General features: G+C 37.2%; 1 protein-coding gene and 1 long non-coding RNA gene across 3 annotated transcripts; both read right to left on the bottom strand.

Annotated features, from left to right (window-relative positions):
• LOC109829485 lies at nucleotides 8,245-8,751 on the bottom strand. Of its 2 annotated transcripts, none has more exons than XR_002244033.1 (2): nucleotides 8,712-8,751; nucleotides 8,245-8,477 (listed from the first exon to the last, which is right to left on the bottom strand). It is a non-coding gene; the product is annotated as an uncharacterized LOC109829485 (long non-coding RNA). The 2 variants fall into 2 exon arrangements; XR_002244032.1 differs by having other exon boundaries at nucleotides 8,724-8,740.
• Nucleotides 8,755-9,350, bottom strand: LOC109831055. Its single transcript, XM_020398392.1, has 3 exons — nucleotides 9,031-9,350; nucleotides 8,811-8,924; nucleotides 8,755-8,758 (listed from the first exon to the last, which is right to left on the bottom strand). The coding sequence occupies exons 1-3, from the start codon at nucleotides 9,348-9,350 to the stop codon at nucleotides 8,755-8,757; spliced, it is 438 nt and encodes a 145-aa protein (XP_020253981.1).

Below are 20,992 nucleotides of genomic sequence, written 5' to 3'. Positions count from 1 at the left end.
CTGGCTGTCTATTCGCTTACTTAGCTAACTCAACGGAAGGAAAACTTCCGTTGATCTTTCATGGTAGAATTTTTGGCTTTTTTAGGAGCCTGGGCCTCTAGCTGACGAGTTAGCTTAACCCTAGAGCTTTTAGAATTAATTGCAAAGCCTGTGGATTGATTTTTATTTCTTTTTGCCCTCCCATTTCCGTTTTTTGTTCTCCTTCCTTTTGTGTCTAAGAAAAACACTAACTTTTATTTTTCTTTTAAAAAAAGAGCTAGGAGATTTGTTTTAGTTGCCTCACCGCGTCCTCCGTTTTTCCTTTCTCTTTCTTTCATAAAAAAATTATTTTTCGCCTCTTTTATCCCACCCCGTGAAAAAAAACTAATTTCCTTCTTTCTTTCCTAAAAATTAATATTATATATATATATATACTTATATACTATTATATATAGTATATATATATTATACATATATCATATATATAATATCATATATATATAGATATATATATATATATATATATATATATATATATATATATATATATATATATATATACTATATATATGATATATATAGAGAGAGACGAGAGGTGAGAGAGGAGAGAGAGAGATGAGGAGCATTAAGGCGTATCCTTGCTCATAGGAGGGGCATTTTCCTCATTGACCGCCTCTAAAATCACATGCATGTGAGCGCACATTATTGATTGATCCGCTCATTGAACCTTGATCTACATATTTCTAAAACCCAACACACCATAGGTTGGGGTGAAACACGTCGTCGGTTTGACGCCGTCATACCACTGCGTCATCAATTTTAACGTTTTTTTGAATGAATAGCAACTTTCTCACCCCATGCCTCGGGGATGGACAGGGCCCCCTCAACGGACGCCCCACGTGTTTCCCACCCTAACAACCTGCTTTGGGGTTTCAGCTACAATATACTAGATCCCCAAGTTCAACCCAGAGCGATCCATCCACAAGATCCGCTTAATTCATCATGCATTTAGACGGCGGTCAGAGGGAAATCTCCATCCCCTATGATAATCGCATACCCCCATTAATCTCATATCCATAACCCTATATACTATATATCACTATATATATATACTAATAATATACTACTGATTCACTTATAGTATATATATACTGATGTATACTTATATATATATTATACTATTATATATATACCTATCACTACCTGCCCCTACCCTATATCCTATACTCATACTATATTATATAATATATCAGCTACTATATAACATACATACCGATATATACTTATCATATTTATATTTCCCCTACATTTTGGGCCCTTTCGTCTACATATTAAACAAAAAGCATCTATTCTCCCGCCAAGGTTATTTACCCTATAAAACAACAAAAAAAAGAACCCACAAATACGGTAAATAGTATACTTTATACTATACTATATCATATATCATATACTATATATTACCTACTATATACCCCTATATATACTATATTACTACTATATATATAGTTATATGTATTATTATGTATATACTATATATCATGTATATATATATATATATATATATATATATATAGAGAGAGAGAGAGAGAGAGAGAGAGAGAGAGAGAAATGGGTATACTTGGTACCAAGGATCCTTGGTAGTGATGTGGACACATCTTGTCCATACATCACACCTTGAAGATGGAGCCTCACCAACTTCAAGGTGTGATGTATGGACAAGATGTGTCCACATCACTACCAAGGATCCTTGGCCCAAGTATACCCATATTCCTCTCTCTATATATATATATATATACTCCCTTTAAAGTACGAGTAATTGAAAAAATCTATAGTCAATATTACCCTTCACTATTTTGAATATTTTATTTAAATCTTAATCTATCATATAATTATATCCTATCCCAATATCATATAAACTACCTATAACTCAACAATTAAAAAAAGATTAATAAGATACATGAAACAGCTCCATGATATTAATTCGTTAAAGTAAAGAACTAACATGCTATGATATAAGAAGTATTATAAAAAAAAGGTTTTAGAAGGGAAAATCTTTCAATGATCATTATTATCCTTCACTATTTTGAATATTTCAATTAAATATTGATCTATCCTAATCATATTATATCATATCCTAATCCCCGTGTGAAATACCTATATCTCAACAATTTAAAAAAAATAAGATCAATAAAATACATGAAATAGCTCCACGGTATTAGTTTGATAAGACAAAGAACTATCATGCTATAATATATGAAGTATTATTAAAAAACCCAATTTTTTTAGAAATTATATAAAATACCCTCAATAGTTTAAAATTATACAAAACATTGTTTTAAAACTTTAAACAACAAACATAAAATCAGAAAATTAATAGCAGCCTTTGAAGAATTTAAAATTTGCAATTAACACTCTCAATGTTTTAAAAATTTTAGAAACACCCTCAAAAGTTCAAATAATAAAACATCACCCTGAAATTCTAAAATTTCAAAGCTTGCAAACAACAAAGATGAATTCAGGGGATTACCATCTAGCACCTAAAATTTTAAAATATAGAAAAAATAAGCTCAAAGTTATAAAAATTATAAAAACATCCTTCAAAAGTTAAAAATCACAAAAAGTCTTAAAATTTCAAAACTTATAACCAGTACATATCAAATTTTAAAATTATCAGCAGGCCGCTGAAATTTTAATTTACAAAAAAAAACAATCCAAAGTTTTAATTACTATAAAAGCATCCTTAAAATTTCAAAGTTGTAAGAAATATCCTAACAATTAAAAATTTATCACTAATACATGAAACATGAAAATTACAAGTACCCAACTTAAAATTTAAAATTTTCAAAAAATACTCTCAATGCTTTAAAAATTTAAAATCACAAAAAAAGGGCTAAATTTTCAAAAGTTAGGCGAGAAAAGAGTAGTTATTTGATATTCACTTTAGGTAGAGGGACTGATGTGAATGGAGACAGTTCGTTGTCCGTTATGGTCGACTCTATTAAGAAGTCGGCTAGGGCTTGAACCTTCATGGTCATTCTGGGCTCAAATTGCACATCATCCTCCATAAAGTGGTAGGATGCCAAGTGCTTTCTTCAAAGGCAGATTCGTCTGCACTATTATAGTATGTGCTTAAAAGTAGGGGCAAAGCCTTCTAGCTGTAGTTATAAATGAATGAGGTTTTCTCAATGAGAATGTAGTTAAGTTTGACCGTCTTCAAGATCCGACTTACATAGTATACCGACCTCTATACATTGTCTTCCTCGTGGATCAAAACAGAGCTAATGGCTTCTTGGGAGATGGCCAAGTAGAGATACAAGGTCTCTCCTTCTCTTGGTCGGCTCAGTAATGGCTTGGTGCTCAAATATCTTTTGAGGTTATTGAAAGCCTCACTTCACTCGGCTGTCCAACTCATACCTTCCTTCAACTCCTTTCTTCCTCTCAACATTTTGAAGAATGGGAGACTTCTCTCAACAAATTTTGAAGGAAAGCGATCCAATGCCGCTATATTGCTATTCAGCCTATGGACATCCTTTAGCGTGCGGGGTACAAGTAGTTGTTCCATGGTGGCTATCTTCTTACGGTTGATCTCAATGCCCCTCTGGGTAATCATGAACCTAAGGAACTTGCCTGATTACACCCTAAAAGCACATTTGGCCGGGTTGAGCTTCATGTGGTAGTGCCGGAGGACAGAGAAGGTCTCTTCAAGATCTTAGATGATGGCCGCTTTGACTTCACAAGGATGTCATCCACGTATGCTTTCATATTATGGCTGATCTGGTGCTTGAAAAACTTATTGACTAACCTCTGATAGGTAGCCTCTACATTCTTCAAACTATAGGGCATCAATTTGTAATAGTAGGTTCCTTGATCTGTAATAAATGAGGTCTTCTCTTAATCATGCTCCGCTATTAGGATTTAATTGTATCCAAAGAAGGCGTCCATAAAACTTAGTTCATGGTCCGCACTCTCATCTACCAGTTGATCGATCCTTAGAAGGGGATAGTTGTTCTTTGGGCAAGCTTTATTCAAATTAGTGAAGTCCACACACATCCTCCATTTGCTAAGGGACTTCTTAATCAGCACCACATTGGATAGCCATTCTGCGTACTACACTTCTATGATGAAGCCGGCTCTAAGCAGTTGGTCAACTTCATCCACAGGCTCATTCTACCCCTCTAGGCTGAAATACCTCTTATTCTATCTAGTATGCTTGCTATGTCGGTCAACCAAGAGCTTATGGCTCATAACTTCAAGGGGATTCTCGGCATGTCTTCAGGCCCCCAAGCAAACTCATTTGCATTCTCGCGTAGGATTGCGATCACAGTTCATTGTTGAAGTTCAACAAGGCTCAACTCGATCTTGACCTTGTTCAACCCATCTAGGTCGATCGACACTTCTTGGAGCTCTTCTACAGGAGTCATCTGTTCCCCTTTCAGCACTTTCTCCATCTGGTGACGCGTCTTTTCAATTGGCAAGGACACCAGTACTCCTTTTCCTTTCATCGAGAGTAAATAACATGATCTGGCCTCTCCTTGTTACTCCTGACGATCCTAACTCCTTTAGGGGTCGGGAACTTCACTATCTAGTAGGAGGTGGATGGGACCACCTGCAGGCTATTTAGGGAAATTCTTTCAAAAATAACGTTGTAGGTTGACTTGATGTTCATCACCAAAAATTAGGTGTAGACAGTGGACTGGCGAGGATAGTCACTGACCAATAGGGAGAGAGTGATCATCCCTTATGGTAGGATCGAGTGTCCTGTGAATCCGATAAAGGGACCTCGACAAGGTTACAAGTTAGACTTATCAAAGCCTATCTGATTGAAGACATCGATGAACAAGATACCAGTGGAGTTCTCAGTGTCGACCAAGATCCTCTTGACTTGAAAGTCATTGATCATGGCCGAGATTATGAGAGGGCCATCGTGGTGCATCTCGATGCCTTTGAAATTAGTGTTGCCGAAGGAGAAGGGCAGATGCGTCATCGGCTTCTTCTCACATAAGTTGACATGCATCGATCATCTAGCAGACTTCTCTCGGTGCCGCTGATGTTGTTGATGATAGCCCCACTGTTGGTTTCAGTGGGCTTCTTGTAGGTGTGGTAAATGATCGAATCGAATACTAAGGTGTTCGTATTTGTATTTGTATAAAATTATCGAATTCGAATGTGGACCTAATATTCATATATCTAGTTTTTCGAATTCGAACTTGAATACTTATTATTTGATAAATATTCATGAATATTCACGAATACTTATCAAATATCAAAGTATATTTATTCCTTTAAAGAATTTAATTTTCAAATAGTATTAGAATTCATAAATAAAATTTATTCCTTTATTATATATATATATATAATATTATATAATATATATATATATATATATATATATATATATATATAATATAATATATATATAATATGTTGTGTGTGTGTGTGTGTCAGCCGCAAATAGATGTGTGTGTGGTGTGTGTTGATGTGTGTGTGTTGTTGGGTTATGCAAAAAGTTCGTGGCAACGAAACATGGTTAGAATGTGTGAGTGAAATAGGGTATGCTTAGTACAAGCCACAAAATTTTGTGCTTAGTTAGTGAATGTGTCACATTCCTCTATCCTCTCCACTACCCATGTAAATTTGTTCCCACAATATTTGAATGAGTGGGGGGGATTTGACACTCACTACCTACGGCATAAATTTTTGATGCTGCAGTAATAAGCATACCCATAGATATATATATATATTATATATATATATATATATATACCTATATATATGATATAATAATAGTATATATATATATATTATATATACTATATACTATTATTATATTATATATAGAGCGAATTCGGCATGCGAAAAAATTATATTGCCACACTAACCGGTTCGAAAAGTTGCTGAGCCGTTGGCATGCCGAAGCGCAACGGAGAAGATCACTATTTCACAGTTATTAAATCCCTGATTCCCATATGTATCCACATTTCATTCATTGAACTTCTCTGCCCCCAAATCCCTTCCTCCCTCTCTCTCCCCACTTCCGCTCGCCTCCTCCCCTCCTACCCGTCTGTCGAAATTACCCCTCCTCCGCATCCAACTGGCGTCTCGTTCAATGACCATCCAGCTCCGGACACCCGACCCCTAGCCTTCAGTACCCGTACGCCCAGCAAACAGACCCGCCTCATGACCCCGACCCCAGCTCCGGTTCAGATCCCGACCCCAGCGAACACCCCGACGGCAGCGAACACCCCGACCCCAGCTCCGGTTCCGACCCCGACCCCAGCTCCGGTTCAGATCCCGACCCCAGCGAACACCCCGACGGCAGCGAACACCCCGACCCCAGCTCCGGTTCCGACCCCGACTCCAGCTCCGGTTCCGACCCCGACCCCAGCGAACACCCCGACACCAGGTCCGGTTCCGATCCTGTCCCAGGTGCGTTTTTTGATTTCTTGCTTGGTTTAGGGCTTTTTGATGTTGAAATTTTGATGTTTTAGGGAAATTTTGAAATATATATGATTTGTTGTTTGTGAAAGTGAGTAGATTTAGGGAAATTTTGATTTATAGCTTCAAAGATGCCTTTTTAATTTTAATTAGGGAAATTAGAATGAAGAGTCTTTCCCTTGTATATTAAGGAGATGTACCGAAGAGGATGCACTTCTAGTGCATGAGTGCTTTGGTTTGCTTCAAATTTGATACATTATCCTAAACTTGATATTTTCTAATCAAGCTGCTTCCTGTTCTCTTTAGCACGAGTCTTGTGAGGTGCAGCAGGTAGGTACTTGATGCCAGTCAGATCACCAACTTTGCTGATAACCTGATTTCATCATAAAATGTTAACAGTAGCTACAAAAAATGTTGATTGGTTATTAATATATGATATTGATCGAGTGAAAGGAAATTGCGTTAATTATACCTCTAAGGCTTTAACAAGGTCTTCTCTGGAGTGTGAAGCAGAAATGCAAAAACGAACCCTGTTCAAAATTTCTCTGGAGTCTTAAGGAGTTTAGGTTTTTATTTTATTTTCTTTGTAGCTTTTATGTTGTATGTAAAATATAATGTAAACGCTATTATTCTCCATTCTGCTGCTTTGTAGAGGTTTTTAACATGGAGTCATCTTCAAGCACTTGTCATGCATTGATGTACCATTGTGGAAGGAGGGCTATACTCTCCAGATCTGGAACTAAGACGAACCCTGGTCGATTGTTTTTGGGATGTGCTAATTGGAAAGTGAGTAATTGTGGATTCTTCAAATGGGTGTCTGATGAAGAGGAGTTTGAAGGTTCAAAGGCAAGCCTTGTTCAGAGGAAGAAGTCGAGCGTGATCCCGCAAGTTTCAAGTGCCGTGTCAAATGGAGAAGTTCAGGAAAAGAGAAAGATTGAAATTGATATTATGGAATTGTTAAAACTTTTTGTATTTGTTCTTTTATTCGGTATTTTTCTTGGATTTGTAGTCGGTATTTTTCTTGGATTTGTAGTTGGTATTTTTATTGGATTTGTGCTAAGTAGGGTGTAAGATAAAATCACCCTGTGAATACGTGTTGTATGTTGTTGAAATTTGATATCATGCTTCTGTAATCTTGGACTGATAAACTGTTTCAAAACTCGGAAGTATTGTTTGCGATCCTGTGAATACGTGTTGTATATTGTTTTCTTCGTAGCTGATGACGCAAACTATATGGTGAAATATTTTCGTACCTCTGCGAACTGATTGAATGTTGTGAATACGTGTGTGCATCATGTAAAATATCAGCTCTAGACTATACTTGTTGTTGTCGTCGGAGGGGGAGATGAGGAAGTGGAAGCGGAGGTTGTTGGGGCAAGAAGAGTGGGAGAGGATGGAGAAGATGGAGGAGACGAGGCCTCTCAGGGAGTTGAAGTCCAGGGTCATGGTGACGTTGACGTGGGCATTGGAGCAGCCATGGTGGTGGGATTTGTTGGGTATCGGAGCTCGCGAGAAGCTTTGGAGGAGGGGAGAGTTTTGGGACGTGGGTATACTGCGAACTAATTGATCGCAGTATGATGCATATTTTGTACAACACCTGGAATTAGTTATCAATGTATGATATGGATGAAATGAAAACAAACATGAAAATCTGCACCATATGATTTATCGCAAATCGGAAAGCTACAGACTTCAAAGAAGACAGAAGAACAAAAAACATCTACCAATTTAGCCAAAGGAATTGCTATACCAAGTTGATGTTAGCAACCATCTAGCAAAAAACATTACACCAAGTTGATGATAGCAGAAACATTACAGAACTATCAGAACTGCAAGAACTAGCAGAAACTCCTACTCCAAAATTCATAAAAACATTACACCAAGTTGATGATAGCAACCATCTAGCAAAAAACATTACACCAAGTTGATGATAGCAGAAACATTATAGAACCATCACATATTGCACAAGCACTTATTCCCCTACTCCAAAATTCATCTTCACGTGGTAATCTAACCCTTTTAGCAGTAGCTCCTGTAGCTACAATCAGAGTATGACATTTCACCTAAAATAAACAAATTATAAAAATTAGAAACAAATCATAAAATAGTGCTTTCAAGTAGCAAGAGTGGATTTAACTTATATGCTCATGTTGAAGGGAATCATCAAAGACAGGCATTTAATAAGATAAAACAAGATTTCCTTTGCATAGCTAATGGTGTGTCAAATGTGATATGACTTCTAAAGCAAGCACAAAAAGAGACTTGGGATGCTGTATTTCCAGGATTGGATTTCATACTTGCACGCCAACCTTGATGAAACTTCACGTAATAGTGAGAACTTCATCTGTATTAAAAAACATTAAAAAACAAAGTCATTCATCACATTAAAAAAACACATTATATTAAAAAATGGCTTCATCAATATTATCTTGTAAATCACATTACCTTCCTCAAAGGAATCCTCTAAATCATCAGTGGCTTTATCAATATTATCTTGTTCCATTGAATCACTACAAAAAAGTGATGATAGCAAAACATATTAAAAGATCATTGCACCAACTTAAAATAGTTTAAAAAATAATAGCATTAATATTACTCTCATAAATGATACACTACCTTGACAACTTTAGAGGGCAATTTCTGCTATCATGATTTTGTCCTCGCTTTCCACACAATTTGCATTTCCTCGGCTTGCATTTGCGGATCTCTCTCGATGGCTTTAACCTCTTCCCTTTAGGCCTTCCTTTTGTTCTTGCTTGACTTGGTTCATGAACTACATCTTGAGAACACTCCGCATTCATATAATGTCCTTCCACATCTTGTCCAATTTCTTCATCATTGATGAGTTTCAAACGTTGCACCTTATTAATAGCATCCATCATCATTTCACGCATTAATTCATATGCGTCATTAGAAGAAAGCCCCTCTTCGACCATTTCATTAGCTAAGCAATTTAGTTCACTAAAACGAGAAGCAAAATTAATTGTGGCATTATCTCCAATAATATTACCATCTCTAAGAACAACCCTTTTTCTGACATTTCGGCACCATCTTCTTAGAATATATTGCTCCGGTAACTCACTATGATTGGTAATTTTAAGATATGCCAAGATATGTCGGCATAGAATGCCCTTGAATTCAAACATGAGACACGAACAACGGACTATTTTAGTTGTTTTGCAATATATAATATGTCTCAATCTTTCATCATGACCACAAAAATTCAAATGGAAAGTACTTTCTCTTTCTTTTTCTTTTACTAGCTCAATATTATACATTAAGCTAGGTTGAAGCTCGTCTTGAAAAATATAAAAGATTTTTTTTTTGTGTAGATTTGAGTCATTTGTTTTTCCATTGACCACAAAGTCTTCAATTTTGGCTTTTTTCCACTGTGCAATGATCTTCTTTAAGCTCCCCCTCTCTTTGTCTCGCCAAGACCCTCTGAAAGATGGTCACGAAATCATGAAGAGAATTTTGTCCTTGATACATGCATTTTTAGCAATGCATTCATCCCTTCACTTCTTTGACTGCTAGACATTCCGGCCCAAAAGTGTTTTTTATGATAAATCGGAGCCCATTTTTCACGAATTTCATAGATATCCTTTAGCCAATCATGCGTTTCCAATCCATTTTTCTTAAGAATTGAAACCCAATTCTCTTCAAAAGAGGTAGCAGTCTCGGAGTCCCAAATATTTTCTTTGAAAGATTTCATAAATTTCATATTATAAGCCCATTTACCCAACTTCTCCGGAACTTCGTCCAAGATATGCCAAATACAAAACCTGTGCTGAATTTCTGGAAAAACTGTTTCAATTGCCTTGCATATGCCAAGACATTGATCTGTAATCATGCCCGAAGGAGGATGACTCATTGCTTCAATCCATTTGTTAAACAACCATATGAAAGACTTCGCCTCTTCGTTTGGGATCAAGCCACATCCTAAAAAAACACTTTGCCAATGGTGATTTATGCCTACAAACGGCACAAATACCAAGCCATATTGATTTGTGTTATGCGTGGCATCGAAGGAGACAACATCGCCAAAGTATTGATAATTCATTCTAGCAATACCATCCATTCATAAACATAATAAAATGAAGGATTCTTCTCTTGTTCCGACTTGAAATGATCCAACATCATTTGTGCATCATGACCGCGCCTCTCCTCTCTCAAATATCTTTCATAATTTCTCACATCGGTCTCAATGCATCCAACTCTATGAAAACCTCCGCTAGCGTTTTCAAAGTAGGCCATTTGCTTGTTTGTTGGAATGTTCACCTCTCCAAACTGCTTTATTAATGTCTTTTTCGCACTTGTTACCTCACGGTTTCCCCTTAGAAAATGTGTTCTACTCGGCGAAGTAATTGTATGATTATGTTCTTCCACAAACTTGTAGACACTTTATTTGCCAATGTTTTTGTCTAATTTCAAGCGAATCAAGGCCTTACAATTAGTTCTAATTGTACCACATCGTCGAATTTCCAACGATTTGCTCTTTAACACTCCTTCTTTCGAACAAACATAACTTTTACAAATTAACTCTCTATTCTTCCCATAATTTGTTGTGCTATTACGGATATCAAAACCTCCGGCCTTTCCATAATTTTTGTAGAATTTTCAGCGTCTTCTAAATTGCCAAAAGTCATTCCTAGTTTTGGTTTTAAGTGTTCATCAACAATTGGCACAATTAAGTTATCTAACTGAGAGATTTGTTCATTAACAACAGGGGAGCAACCATCTTCAGTTTCCATTGGATCAGACATCAAGAACAAACATCAAGAACAATTTTTACCTACAAAAATAAACATCAACAACAAACAGTTATTCAAAAATCCAATTTTACAGTAACAAGACATAACACACAAATCAGATCCAGTTATTCAATTTTAATCCGGGGGTCTATCAGTAACAATGAAACTATTGACAATAAGTTTAAGATAATAAAAGTACATGGGTCTACATGCAATCACCAATTAATTTTCTCATCTATGTAAAATATCAATTATTCTTTATTTTACAATTAAAAATCTTTAGAACTGCCATTTCTTTAAAAAAAATCAAAGTCCCTAAAACAGCCATTTCTTTAGAACATCCAATATTAAGATATTTATAGGTGCTATAATCGACCATTGTAATTCATGTTTTACGAACAACAAATCATATATATTTCAAAATTTCCCTAAAACATCAAAATTTCAACATCAAAAAGCCCTAAACCAAGCAAGAAATAAAAAAACGCACCTGGGATAGGATCGGAACCGGACCTGGTGTCGGGGTGTTCGCTGGGGTCGGGGTCGGAACCGGAGCTGGGGTCGGGGTGTTCGCTGCCGTCGGGGTGTTCGCTGGGGTCGGGATCTGAACCGGAGCTGGGGTCGGGGTCGGGGTCGGGTCTGTTTGCTGGGGTCGGGTCCGGAGCTGGGGTCGGGGTTCGGAGCTGGGATGGTCACGAACGAGACGCCGTTGGATGCGGAGGAGGGGGTCTTCGACGGACGGGAGGAGGGGGAGGAGGCGACGGAATGGGGAGAGAGAGGGAGGAGGGTTTTGGGGGGCGAGAGTTAATGAATGGAAATGTGTAATATATGATGTATATATATTTAAATCAAAACTTTAATTAGAAAACAGATTTAAGATTATTTAAGTCTTAAAATCAGTATGTAAAACTTAAGTAGAAATGATATGTGGGTTAAAAATATCACATCATATGTGCAATAATACAAGTATTAAGCTGTGATCAAATTTTAAATGGATATTTAATAGAAAAACAAATCAAATATACATCTGGTTAAATTCTATTCATTAGTAAACTCGAACACTTAAAAAATATTTGTTTAGTAGTAAATGAACTACCGAATCGAATATGGTTGAATATTTATTCGAACAATTATCAAACTATTTGTTAATTATTTGGTTCACTTCCACCCCTAGCTTCTTGTCTTGCTGATGCTGGGACGGGGTGACCTGGATCGAGACCTCCTGTTGGATTTTCCTAAAGCAGGTTCTCTCATATCCCGCTAAAAGACAAGTCTTTTCAAAAATCCCTTTTATATTAAGTCCTCAATTTCTCTTAGGAGGACTTGGCAATCATTAGTATAACGGTTGTGATCTCGATGGTACCGACAAAACTGCCTGGTGTCTTGAGATCGAGGGTCCAACTTCATACGAGGAGAAGTGTAATTAAGATACACTTCTTTCTGGATCATGTAAAGGGCTTGTGTAAAAAATATGTTAAGAGAAATTATTAGGTCTCATGTTTATAAGCCTTTTATCTAATCTAGTTTTGATGATTAACAAACAATCCCTAACATCGTTTATCTAGTATTTGTACTTGCTCATTAGGTATTCTAGACAAATATTGATGTTGGAGTTTGGATGGACTTGCGCCTACACGATCATAACCATTGGAAGATGGAAGGAATATTGAATTGAAGACATCACAATTCAAGTCAAGATTCATACTGCTTCATCCCCGCAAACCAAGACGAGCAAATTGAAGATCTAAAGCTTGGGTATATGAGTTTAGGAGTTATACTTTGTGTGTTATGATTATAAGCTCAAATATTGCACACATACACGTTTTTGGTTCATCGCTTTCAAATTAAATCAAATAAATATGAAACAAATAGTTACATTTACAAACATACATTCTAGTTTCATATTTATCATCTTTATTTAGAAAATAATGTGTTTATAAATTAAAGACTTCTTTACACTATTTTTTAAGTCTATTAATCTATTAAAAATTGTTTCAAAAATTGTTTGGAAGAATTTCATTAAAAATCAAGTGTTTGACGATTTCAGATTTTTAAACAGTTTACAAAATAAATAAGTTTTCACAAATGGGAAATACAATTTGAAAATTTATTTTTTTAACATGTTATATTACATGTTTATAAATATTTTCCAAAAATTTATCATTTTTAGAGTTGATTTACTATGTCAAATTGATTTTACAAAATCAAGTGTTTTAGTAGTTTTTAGAATATGAAATATCTATATTAAAATAATTATTTCTCATAAATGGAAAGTGATATTTTAGAAATTCTTTTCTAACATGTTTATCTATATGTGTAGAAACTTTTCTCAAAATTTCAAGATTTTTAAAATTGATTTGCTATTTTTAATTGATTTTAGAAATCCATCTATGTAAAAATTTTAGAATCTGTCGTGCACGTTATCAATCGACCGAACAGTGTTTTCAGTCGACTATGAACAGTGCATCAGTCGACTGAAATACTGTTCAGTCGACTGATTAGAAAGTCATTGCATAACCGCTAATTTTTTCCCAGATCCGATTTTGAGGGGGTTTTCTCTGTTTTTTTTTGGCTTTGGGTTATTGTATTAAGTACATATATATACCCCTCTATCCTCAACTCTCATATAACATCTAAGAAAAGTTTTAAACAAATTTTTACAAGTATTTAAGGGTGTTTTAAGTTTTTTTATAAGTGTTTATGTGAAGAAAGTTTCGCAAGAGGAGGAGATCTTTTCATTTACCGTTTGAGCTTCAATTTCTCATCTCCATCGCTATTGATTCTTAGAGAAGTTTTTTAAACTTATATAAGTTTAGTTTTATTTTATTTATTGTTTCACACACAACCATTGAGCTTGAGTATTTTCACATATTGTAAAATTTGGGTTGTGGCTATGATTAAGTGAGCTTAAACTTAGTTCTCATCTTTGTTAGAGAACAAACTATTTTTACTTGTGCTTAATTTGTGAGATCACATTGTAATACACAAGAACACCGAGAATAGTGGTTGGTGAGAGACGGGATCAATTCCAAGAAGAGTGGCATTGATAGTAAAGCCTAGGGAGATGTGGTAAATCCAAGCATTTAAGGAAGTTGACACGGGCTAGGCCAACACTTAGATGGTGTATTGTGTGATTACAATTGTGTAAGTTGTGAAAATTTTAGGTGAGCTAGAAAATTGATTGTGAGAGTTGTAAACGTTTTTGGTGAACATTGAAAACCTGTTTGATAGTGGAGATTCTCCTCGAGGGTGAGGAATGGAGACGTAGGTCAAGGGTGGCCGAACTCCATGATTATTTGCTTATGTTTGTGTTTAGCATTGGCATATTATTTATGCTCATTGTTTATTACATTTTATATCGTCATTGTCTCATGTTTATATCGCCCTTAGTTTAAATTACATATCATTGCTCATATGTCTTGTTATATATCATAATTGCTAGGATATTGGTAATAAGTTTTAATTTGGTATTAATATCGGATTAGATTAGTAAATACCCTATTCACCCTTCCTCTAGGGTATTTTTACTTGGTATCAAAGCTTGGTGCTTTTTGATTTGTGGCTTAACCGCCTAGAGTCAAAGATCCTCGCTTTGCAGTATTGCTAATCTAGTTTAGAGATTATTTTTATCTTGCTTGCGTATATTTATTATGGACATGAACGGTGAACCTAGTTTAGGTTATGCTATTAATATTGCTCCAAGAATTGATAATTTCTCCTATGCTCAATGGTGTGTTAGATTTAAACTTTTTGTTAGATCTAGACACTTTGATTTGTGGGAAATAATCGATTGTGATTATATTGTACCCACTTCGAAGAAATCCAAGTGGAGTAAAGATGATAAAATGATGTTTACCATGAACAAGCTTTTGTTAGAATTTCTACTTAATGCTTTTGACTCATCGATATCTAACATGCTTGATTCGTTTGATAGTGCTTACACATTGTGAAAATTCATAGAAGCCCATTAAGAAAACTTAGAGGAGATCCGACGAGCTTTGGCGGATTCCAATTCAAGTTCAATTGGAGCCTCATCATGCACATGGCCACTAGGCAATAGCCCTAATGAGGTATGCGAGTCCGATACCAATAATAATTTATCTATTGACGAACTTACATGTGCATATGAAAAATTAATGCATGCCTATAAGAAATTGCATAAAGATTTTGTAAATTTATAAAGCAAGCATGTTGAACTAAAATCCAATCATGAGAAGCTAGAATCCAAGTTTGATATCATTGTTAAGGAAAATAAAAATCTTAAAGAACACAATGATAAATTAAATTTGAAAAATGATAAATTAACCTCTAAAATAGCTAGCTTAACTCATGCTAATAATAATGCCATGTTAGAAGTAGAAACAATTAAAAATAATTTTAATTCTTTCAAAAATGGTCATGATTGTTCTACTTCTTATGACAATGCATATATGCCTAATAAAAAGTTGAATCACATGAAAGAACATATATTCTCCTTAGATTCAGCACTAACTAAATGCATTGATAATAATAATAAACTAATGAATATGTGTGCTAAGTATAATGCAAATAAGTCAAAATCATTTATTCATTATGCATACATATATAACAAAATTTATAAGTGTTTTATTTGCAGCTGAAAAGGCCAGTTAGCTAAGTTTTTCCATGATGCACAAAAACCCAAGAACGCTAATAATAATGCCTCTTGTGCATCTCATAAAGTTTCTTCATCACATCATACACATACACATACTCATACTTACAAAGTTCATCATAAGCATGTCCATATGTATAAATGTGATTCTTGTGATCGTTTTGGTCATTTTGGTCATTTAACCAAATTTTATTTTGAATTGAAAAATATTTCACATTTGCAAAATGATTTAAAAAGACCATCATTGTTTGCAAATATTTCTCGTGCACATTCATATGGTCATCACAAACAAATGCACCCATTTCATTGCACACATTACAATCGGAATGATCATTTACATAATTATTGCTATGACCGGTTACGTGCACTACATACGCCCAAATGAGATCATAACCCTAGGACATTGAGCTTTATTGATAGGGATCATGTCTCTGAACTCTTCGGTACCAAGAGTGTTTGGGTACCAAAACATTTTTTTTAAAGGACAAAATTTTTGATTTTCATGTTTCTAAAGATAATTTTTGTTTTGTACATATATTGTTTCATATTTTATGTTTTAGATTATAGACTAAACAATACTATTTACATCGTTTTCAAAGTCTATCAATTCATTAAAAAAAGATTTCAAAACTTGGTTGAAGTCATTTTATCAAAATCAAGCGCTTAAACGAACATGTATTTAAGAGATTTTGCAAAATGATGAGATTTCATAAATGGAAATGATATTTGAAAATTTTCTTTTCTAACATGTTCATTTTCATTAGCATAATCATTTTCCCAAGTTTTACATTTTTTGGAATTTATTTGCTATTTTTAAAGGTACTTCAGAAACTAAATTTTCATTTTTGAACAATGTATATGCACGTTATCAGTCGACTGATGAAAATCATCAGTCGACCGATGAAAGTGGTTGGAATCAACAATAGCCTCTGCTCAGTCGACTGATGAACCATCAGTCGACTGATGAACCATCAGTCGACTGATGAATTCATCAGTCGACCGATGAAGGTTGAGCTGCCACCAACGGTCAGCTCATCAGTCGACCGATAAACCTATCAGTCGATCGACGACTATATTTCTAGTTTTTTTTTTGCTGATTTTTATGGTTTTGTCTAGTTTTTGTTTTTGGTTTTTGGGTTGTTGTTTTATGAATCTATTAATTGCCCTTGTTCGCGGGAAAAATCGTTGTTTTCTTCACTGATTCCATTGCTATCTTGAATAACTGTTTTTTCGGTTACAAAGATCCGGTCTTTTTATAAGATCCGGTTACAACGAGATCAAAAAAGGAAATAAAAATTACAACTTTTCTCTTTTGTCGAGCAAATCGCGAGCTCCTGTTTTGCGGTCGCTCGCTTTGTGGGTTGTTTGCCTGCGCCGGGGTTTATCCGTGGACCACCGCGAGATCTAGATCTGGTCGGATCTACGCAGTATGACGGGTATTATTTCGCTAAGGAAATAATAGCCGAGGGTACTATTTCGCCAAGGAAATAGTAGCCTTTAATTCTCGGGATCAAAGACCAAGCTTTGATCCGGAGTACGCCTGCGTAGATCTGAGATCCGATCCTCTCGAACTATTGCCTTATTTGGCGTTGACGATCGCCGAGCACCAGATCTGGAAGAACAAGTCCTCGAAGTCCTAAAGCTTGGATCTTTTTTAGATCTGAGTCTTCAATCCAGCAGGGCTTCGCCTCCAAAAAATCCAGCCTTTGAACAAATGAACCACCCCTCCTATTTATAGCCTCTCTTCACTGTGCCCGGGCACAGAACTGGGCCGGCACACCGAGCCACCTCAAGGTGGCTCGGCCTTGGCCGAGCCACCCTGAGGTGGCTCGGCTTTGGCCGAGCCACCTAGAGGTGGCTCGGTTTCGGCCGAGCCCCCCCTCTTTGGTGTTGGGTTTCGTCGTTTTGCGTTTTCGGTTCAGTCCGTGATCCGGTTCTGTGGTTGATTTATCCGGACTTGAATCGTTGACCTGATTTGGCAGTAAATCCGATTCCTGATTTGGCAGTAAATCCACTTCTGAGTTCGAGTCCGAAACTGATCTTGATTCGATCGTGATTCGTCCGAGTCTGCCCTTTGATGGATGACTCGTTGACTCTTCAACCCGTTAGCTTGATTCCGCACGCGAGTGGATCTATTCTGTTGTTTGCGTGCGATTTGTGGTTTGTGCCGAGCTGTGCTAAGGGACCTATAAGTAATTTTATACTCCTACAGATACCCCCTCCAAAGTATTTCAGCCTCGTTCTCTTATAGAAGAGTCTGAAATACTTTGGATATGATTGTCCCAACCTTCAGTCGGTATAACGGGACTTCGGCATGGCTTCTGTTCTTGATTCCTTCAATCCTTCAGGCTATTCGGTGCTTTATCGAATGTCTGTAAGGTTCCGGTGCTGCATTTATTGTCTGACCGTCTGTTGGAATTTTGAATTCGAAGTCAATTCCCGCTTTTATAACTTTTTAGCTCGAGTTGGTTGTTTCAACATATAAAGCTGGCACTCTTCGAATGTTGAGCGTGAGTTCTGTTTGCGCACGCCGTTGATCCGGCGTCAGTGTTCGTGAGTTATGTCCTTAAGAATATTTATAAAAAATATTCTCCAGAACTTTCTCAACCAAAAATAGCCGGAACAGTTTTTATACTATATACCTTATTGGCAGTATAAGAAGCAAGTTTATTTACTCGTATACTTTTCGTTGGAGTATTGATTCTTCATTGCAACGCATTGATAGCGCGTTGACCTAGCGGTTACGTGTTTGACCTTAGGTTTTTGAACGTCGCTACTGTGACTTTGATCAGCAACGGCGTTGATTGGACGTTGACTAGGCGTACGCTGTTTGACCCGCGCGTTGACTTAGGCATTTTGGAACGTCTGGCGCTTGACTTTTGCATCGCAACGCGTTGACTGTCGATTCTTGGACTAGGGTTACGCGTTGCTCCACGGCCGTTGACCTTTAGGCGTTTTGAACGTCGTACTGTTGACTTTATGTGCATCGCAACGGTGACTGGCCGTGACTAAGGGTTACGTGTTTGACCGGCCTGTTGACCCTAGGTTTCAAATGTCGCTTGCCGATTGCTCAAGTCACGAGACCAACTAATAAAAGCTTGATGCGTCAGTGACTCTGTATTTATAGGATTTTTGGCAAACCCTCAGCCCTCAACGGGTTTGATGAGCCTTTACCGACTACCGTTTGAGTCGGGCTAGCATGCAGATTGTCTAAACCCGTTCCGCATGTAACGTTGTGCTAAGAGAATGAATTCTCTGAGACTTTGTGCTATGATGTCGAATACATAGACTTCGCCATTGTTACAGGAATAGGCTACCCGACGACACGTGTTTAGGTGTTAACTTTAGGATTTTTGGCTAACCCCCAGCCTTAAACGGGTTTGATAAGCCTTTACCGACTACCGTTTGAGTCGGGCTAGCATGCGAATTGTATAAATCCGTTCCGCATGTAACGTTGTGCTAAAGGAATGGACTCCCTTAGACTTCGTGCTATGATGTTCGAATTGTACAAATCCGTTCCGCATGTAACGTTGTGCTAAGAGAGTTAACGCTCTTAGTGCTACGATATTGAATACGTAGACTTCGTCTTTCTCACGGGAATAGACTACCCGGCGACGCGTGTTAGGCATTGACTTTAGGGTTTTTGGCTAACCCCCGGCCTTAAACGGGTTTGATAAGCCTTTACCGACTACCGTTTGAGTCGGGCTAGCATGCGAATTGTCGAAATCCGTTCCGCATGTAACGTTGTGCTAAGAGAGTTAACGCTCTTAGTGCTACGATATTGAATGCGTAGACTTCGTCTTTCTCACGGGAATAGACTACCCGACGACGCGTGTTAGGCGTTGACTTTAGGGTTTTTGGCTAACCCCCAGCCTTCAACGGATTTGATATGCTCTTACCGATTACCGTTTGACTCGGGCTTACATGCGGATTGTTTTAAGTCCGTTCCGCATGTGACGTTACGCTCAGAGATTGAATCCTCTGAGACTTGTTGCTATGACTTTGGACTTCGCCATTGTTACGGGAATATGCTACCCAGCAACGTGTATTAGACGCTGACTTATCCCTATTTAGGCTTCGGGATAAAATACCCCAGACTGGTATTCTGGTGTCTTTTTCTACGGAGAAAGACTAAACCGGCGACGCGTGTTAGGCGTCGGCATATCCTTTCTTAGGATTCAGGATGAAATTCCCCATGCGTGTAAGGCATGGATTTTAGTGTTATTAATAACAACCTGTCACAATGTTGAATATGTGAACGGGTGTTCTTTTTAACGGTTAAGAACTAACCGGCGGCGCGGGTTAAGCACAGACTTATCCTTGCTTAGGTTTCAGGATAGAATACCCCAGAATCGAACTCTGGAGTCTTTTTCTACGGAAAAAGACTAAACCGGCAGCGCGTGTTAGGCGCAGACTTATCCCTGCTTAGGATTCGGGATAAACTTCCTAGGACCTGTGAGGCATAGATTTTGGGAGTTGAAAAAGGTGGTGTCTTCTCTTGGGGCAAAGACGAACCCGAAATGGGAGAGGAAGAATTTTATATTCTATCTCCCGACACTGAAGAAGAAGAATTTTATATTCTATCTTCAACTGGAAAGGAGACTCGAGGTGGGATCTCCACCCCCAGAATCCGGAAAGGTGAAACTAAGAGTGGGATCTCCACTCCGAGAATCAAAAAGATTCGGATAACCCTAACTGTCGGAAGGTTTGATTATCGAACTAAAGATGAATTTCTCGTTTATCGAGAGTGAATTATGGTTTTGACCCTAACTGTAGGAAGGTTTGGCCAAACAGGAGTTTGAGGTGACCCTAACTGTAGGAAGGTTTGATCACTCGATTTGAAAGTGGACCTCTCGTTCATTGGAGGAATCGAGAGGGGATTTTGACTGTGGTCCTAACTGTAAGAAGGTTTGACCATGTTGGGAGATTTGAAACGATCCTGACTGTAGGAAGGTTTGATCGCTCGATTTGAAAGTGGACCTCTCGTTCATAGGAGGAATCGAGAGGGGATTTTGACTGTGGTCCTAACTGTAAGAAGGTTTGACCAATTGGGAGGTTTGAGACGATCCTAACTGTAGGAAGGTTTGATCGCTCGATTTATGGACCTCTCGTTCATTGGGGGAATCGAGAGGGGTTTCGGTTTTGGTCCTAACTGTAGAAAGGTTTGACCAATTCTGAATATTATGTCCAGACT

The sequence above is a fragment of the Asparagus officinalis genome, chromosome 2 (assembly GCF_001876935.1).
Source record: "Asparagus officinalis chromosome 2, Aspof.V1, whole genome shotgun sequence".
Lineage (NCBI taxonomy): Eukaryota > Viridiplantae > Streptophyta > Magnoliopsida > Asparagales > Asparagaceae > Asparagus > Asparagus officinalis.
Note: the sequence above shows the minus strand (reverse complement) of the source record. Positions and strands in the feature narration are given on the sequence as shown.

Coding starts and splice junctions, on each gene's coding strand:
- LOC109831055 (XM_020398392.1), bottom strand. CDS start 9,350: ATGGTCGAAGAGGGGCTTTCTTCTAATGACGCATATGAATTAATGCGT. Junction 8,925..9,030: donor TGCCCTCTAAAGTTGTCAAG/GTAGTGTATCAT, acceptor ACTTTTTTGTAG/TGATTCAATGGAACAAGATA.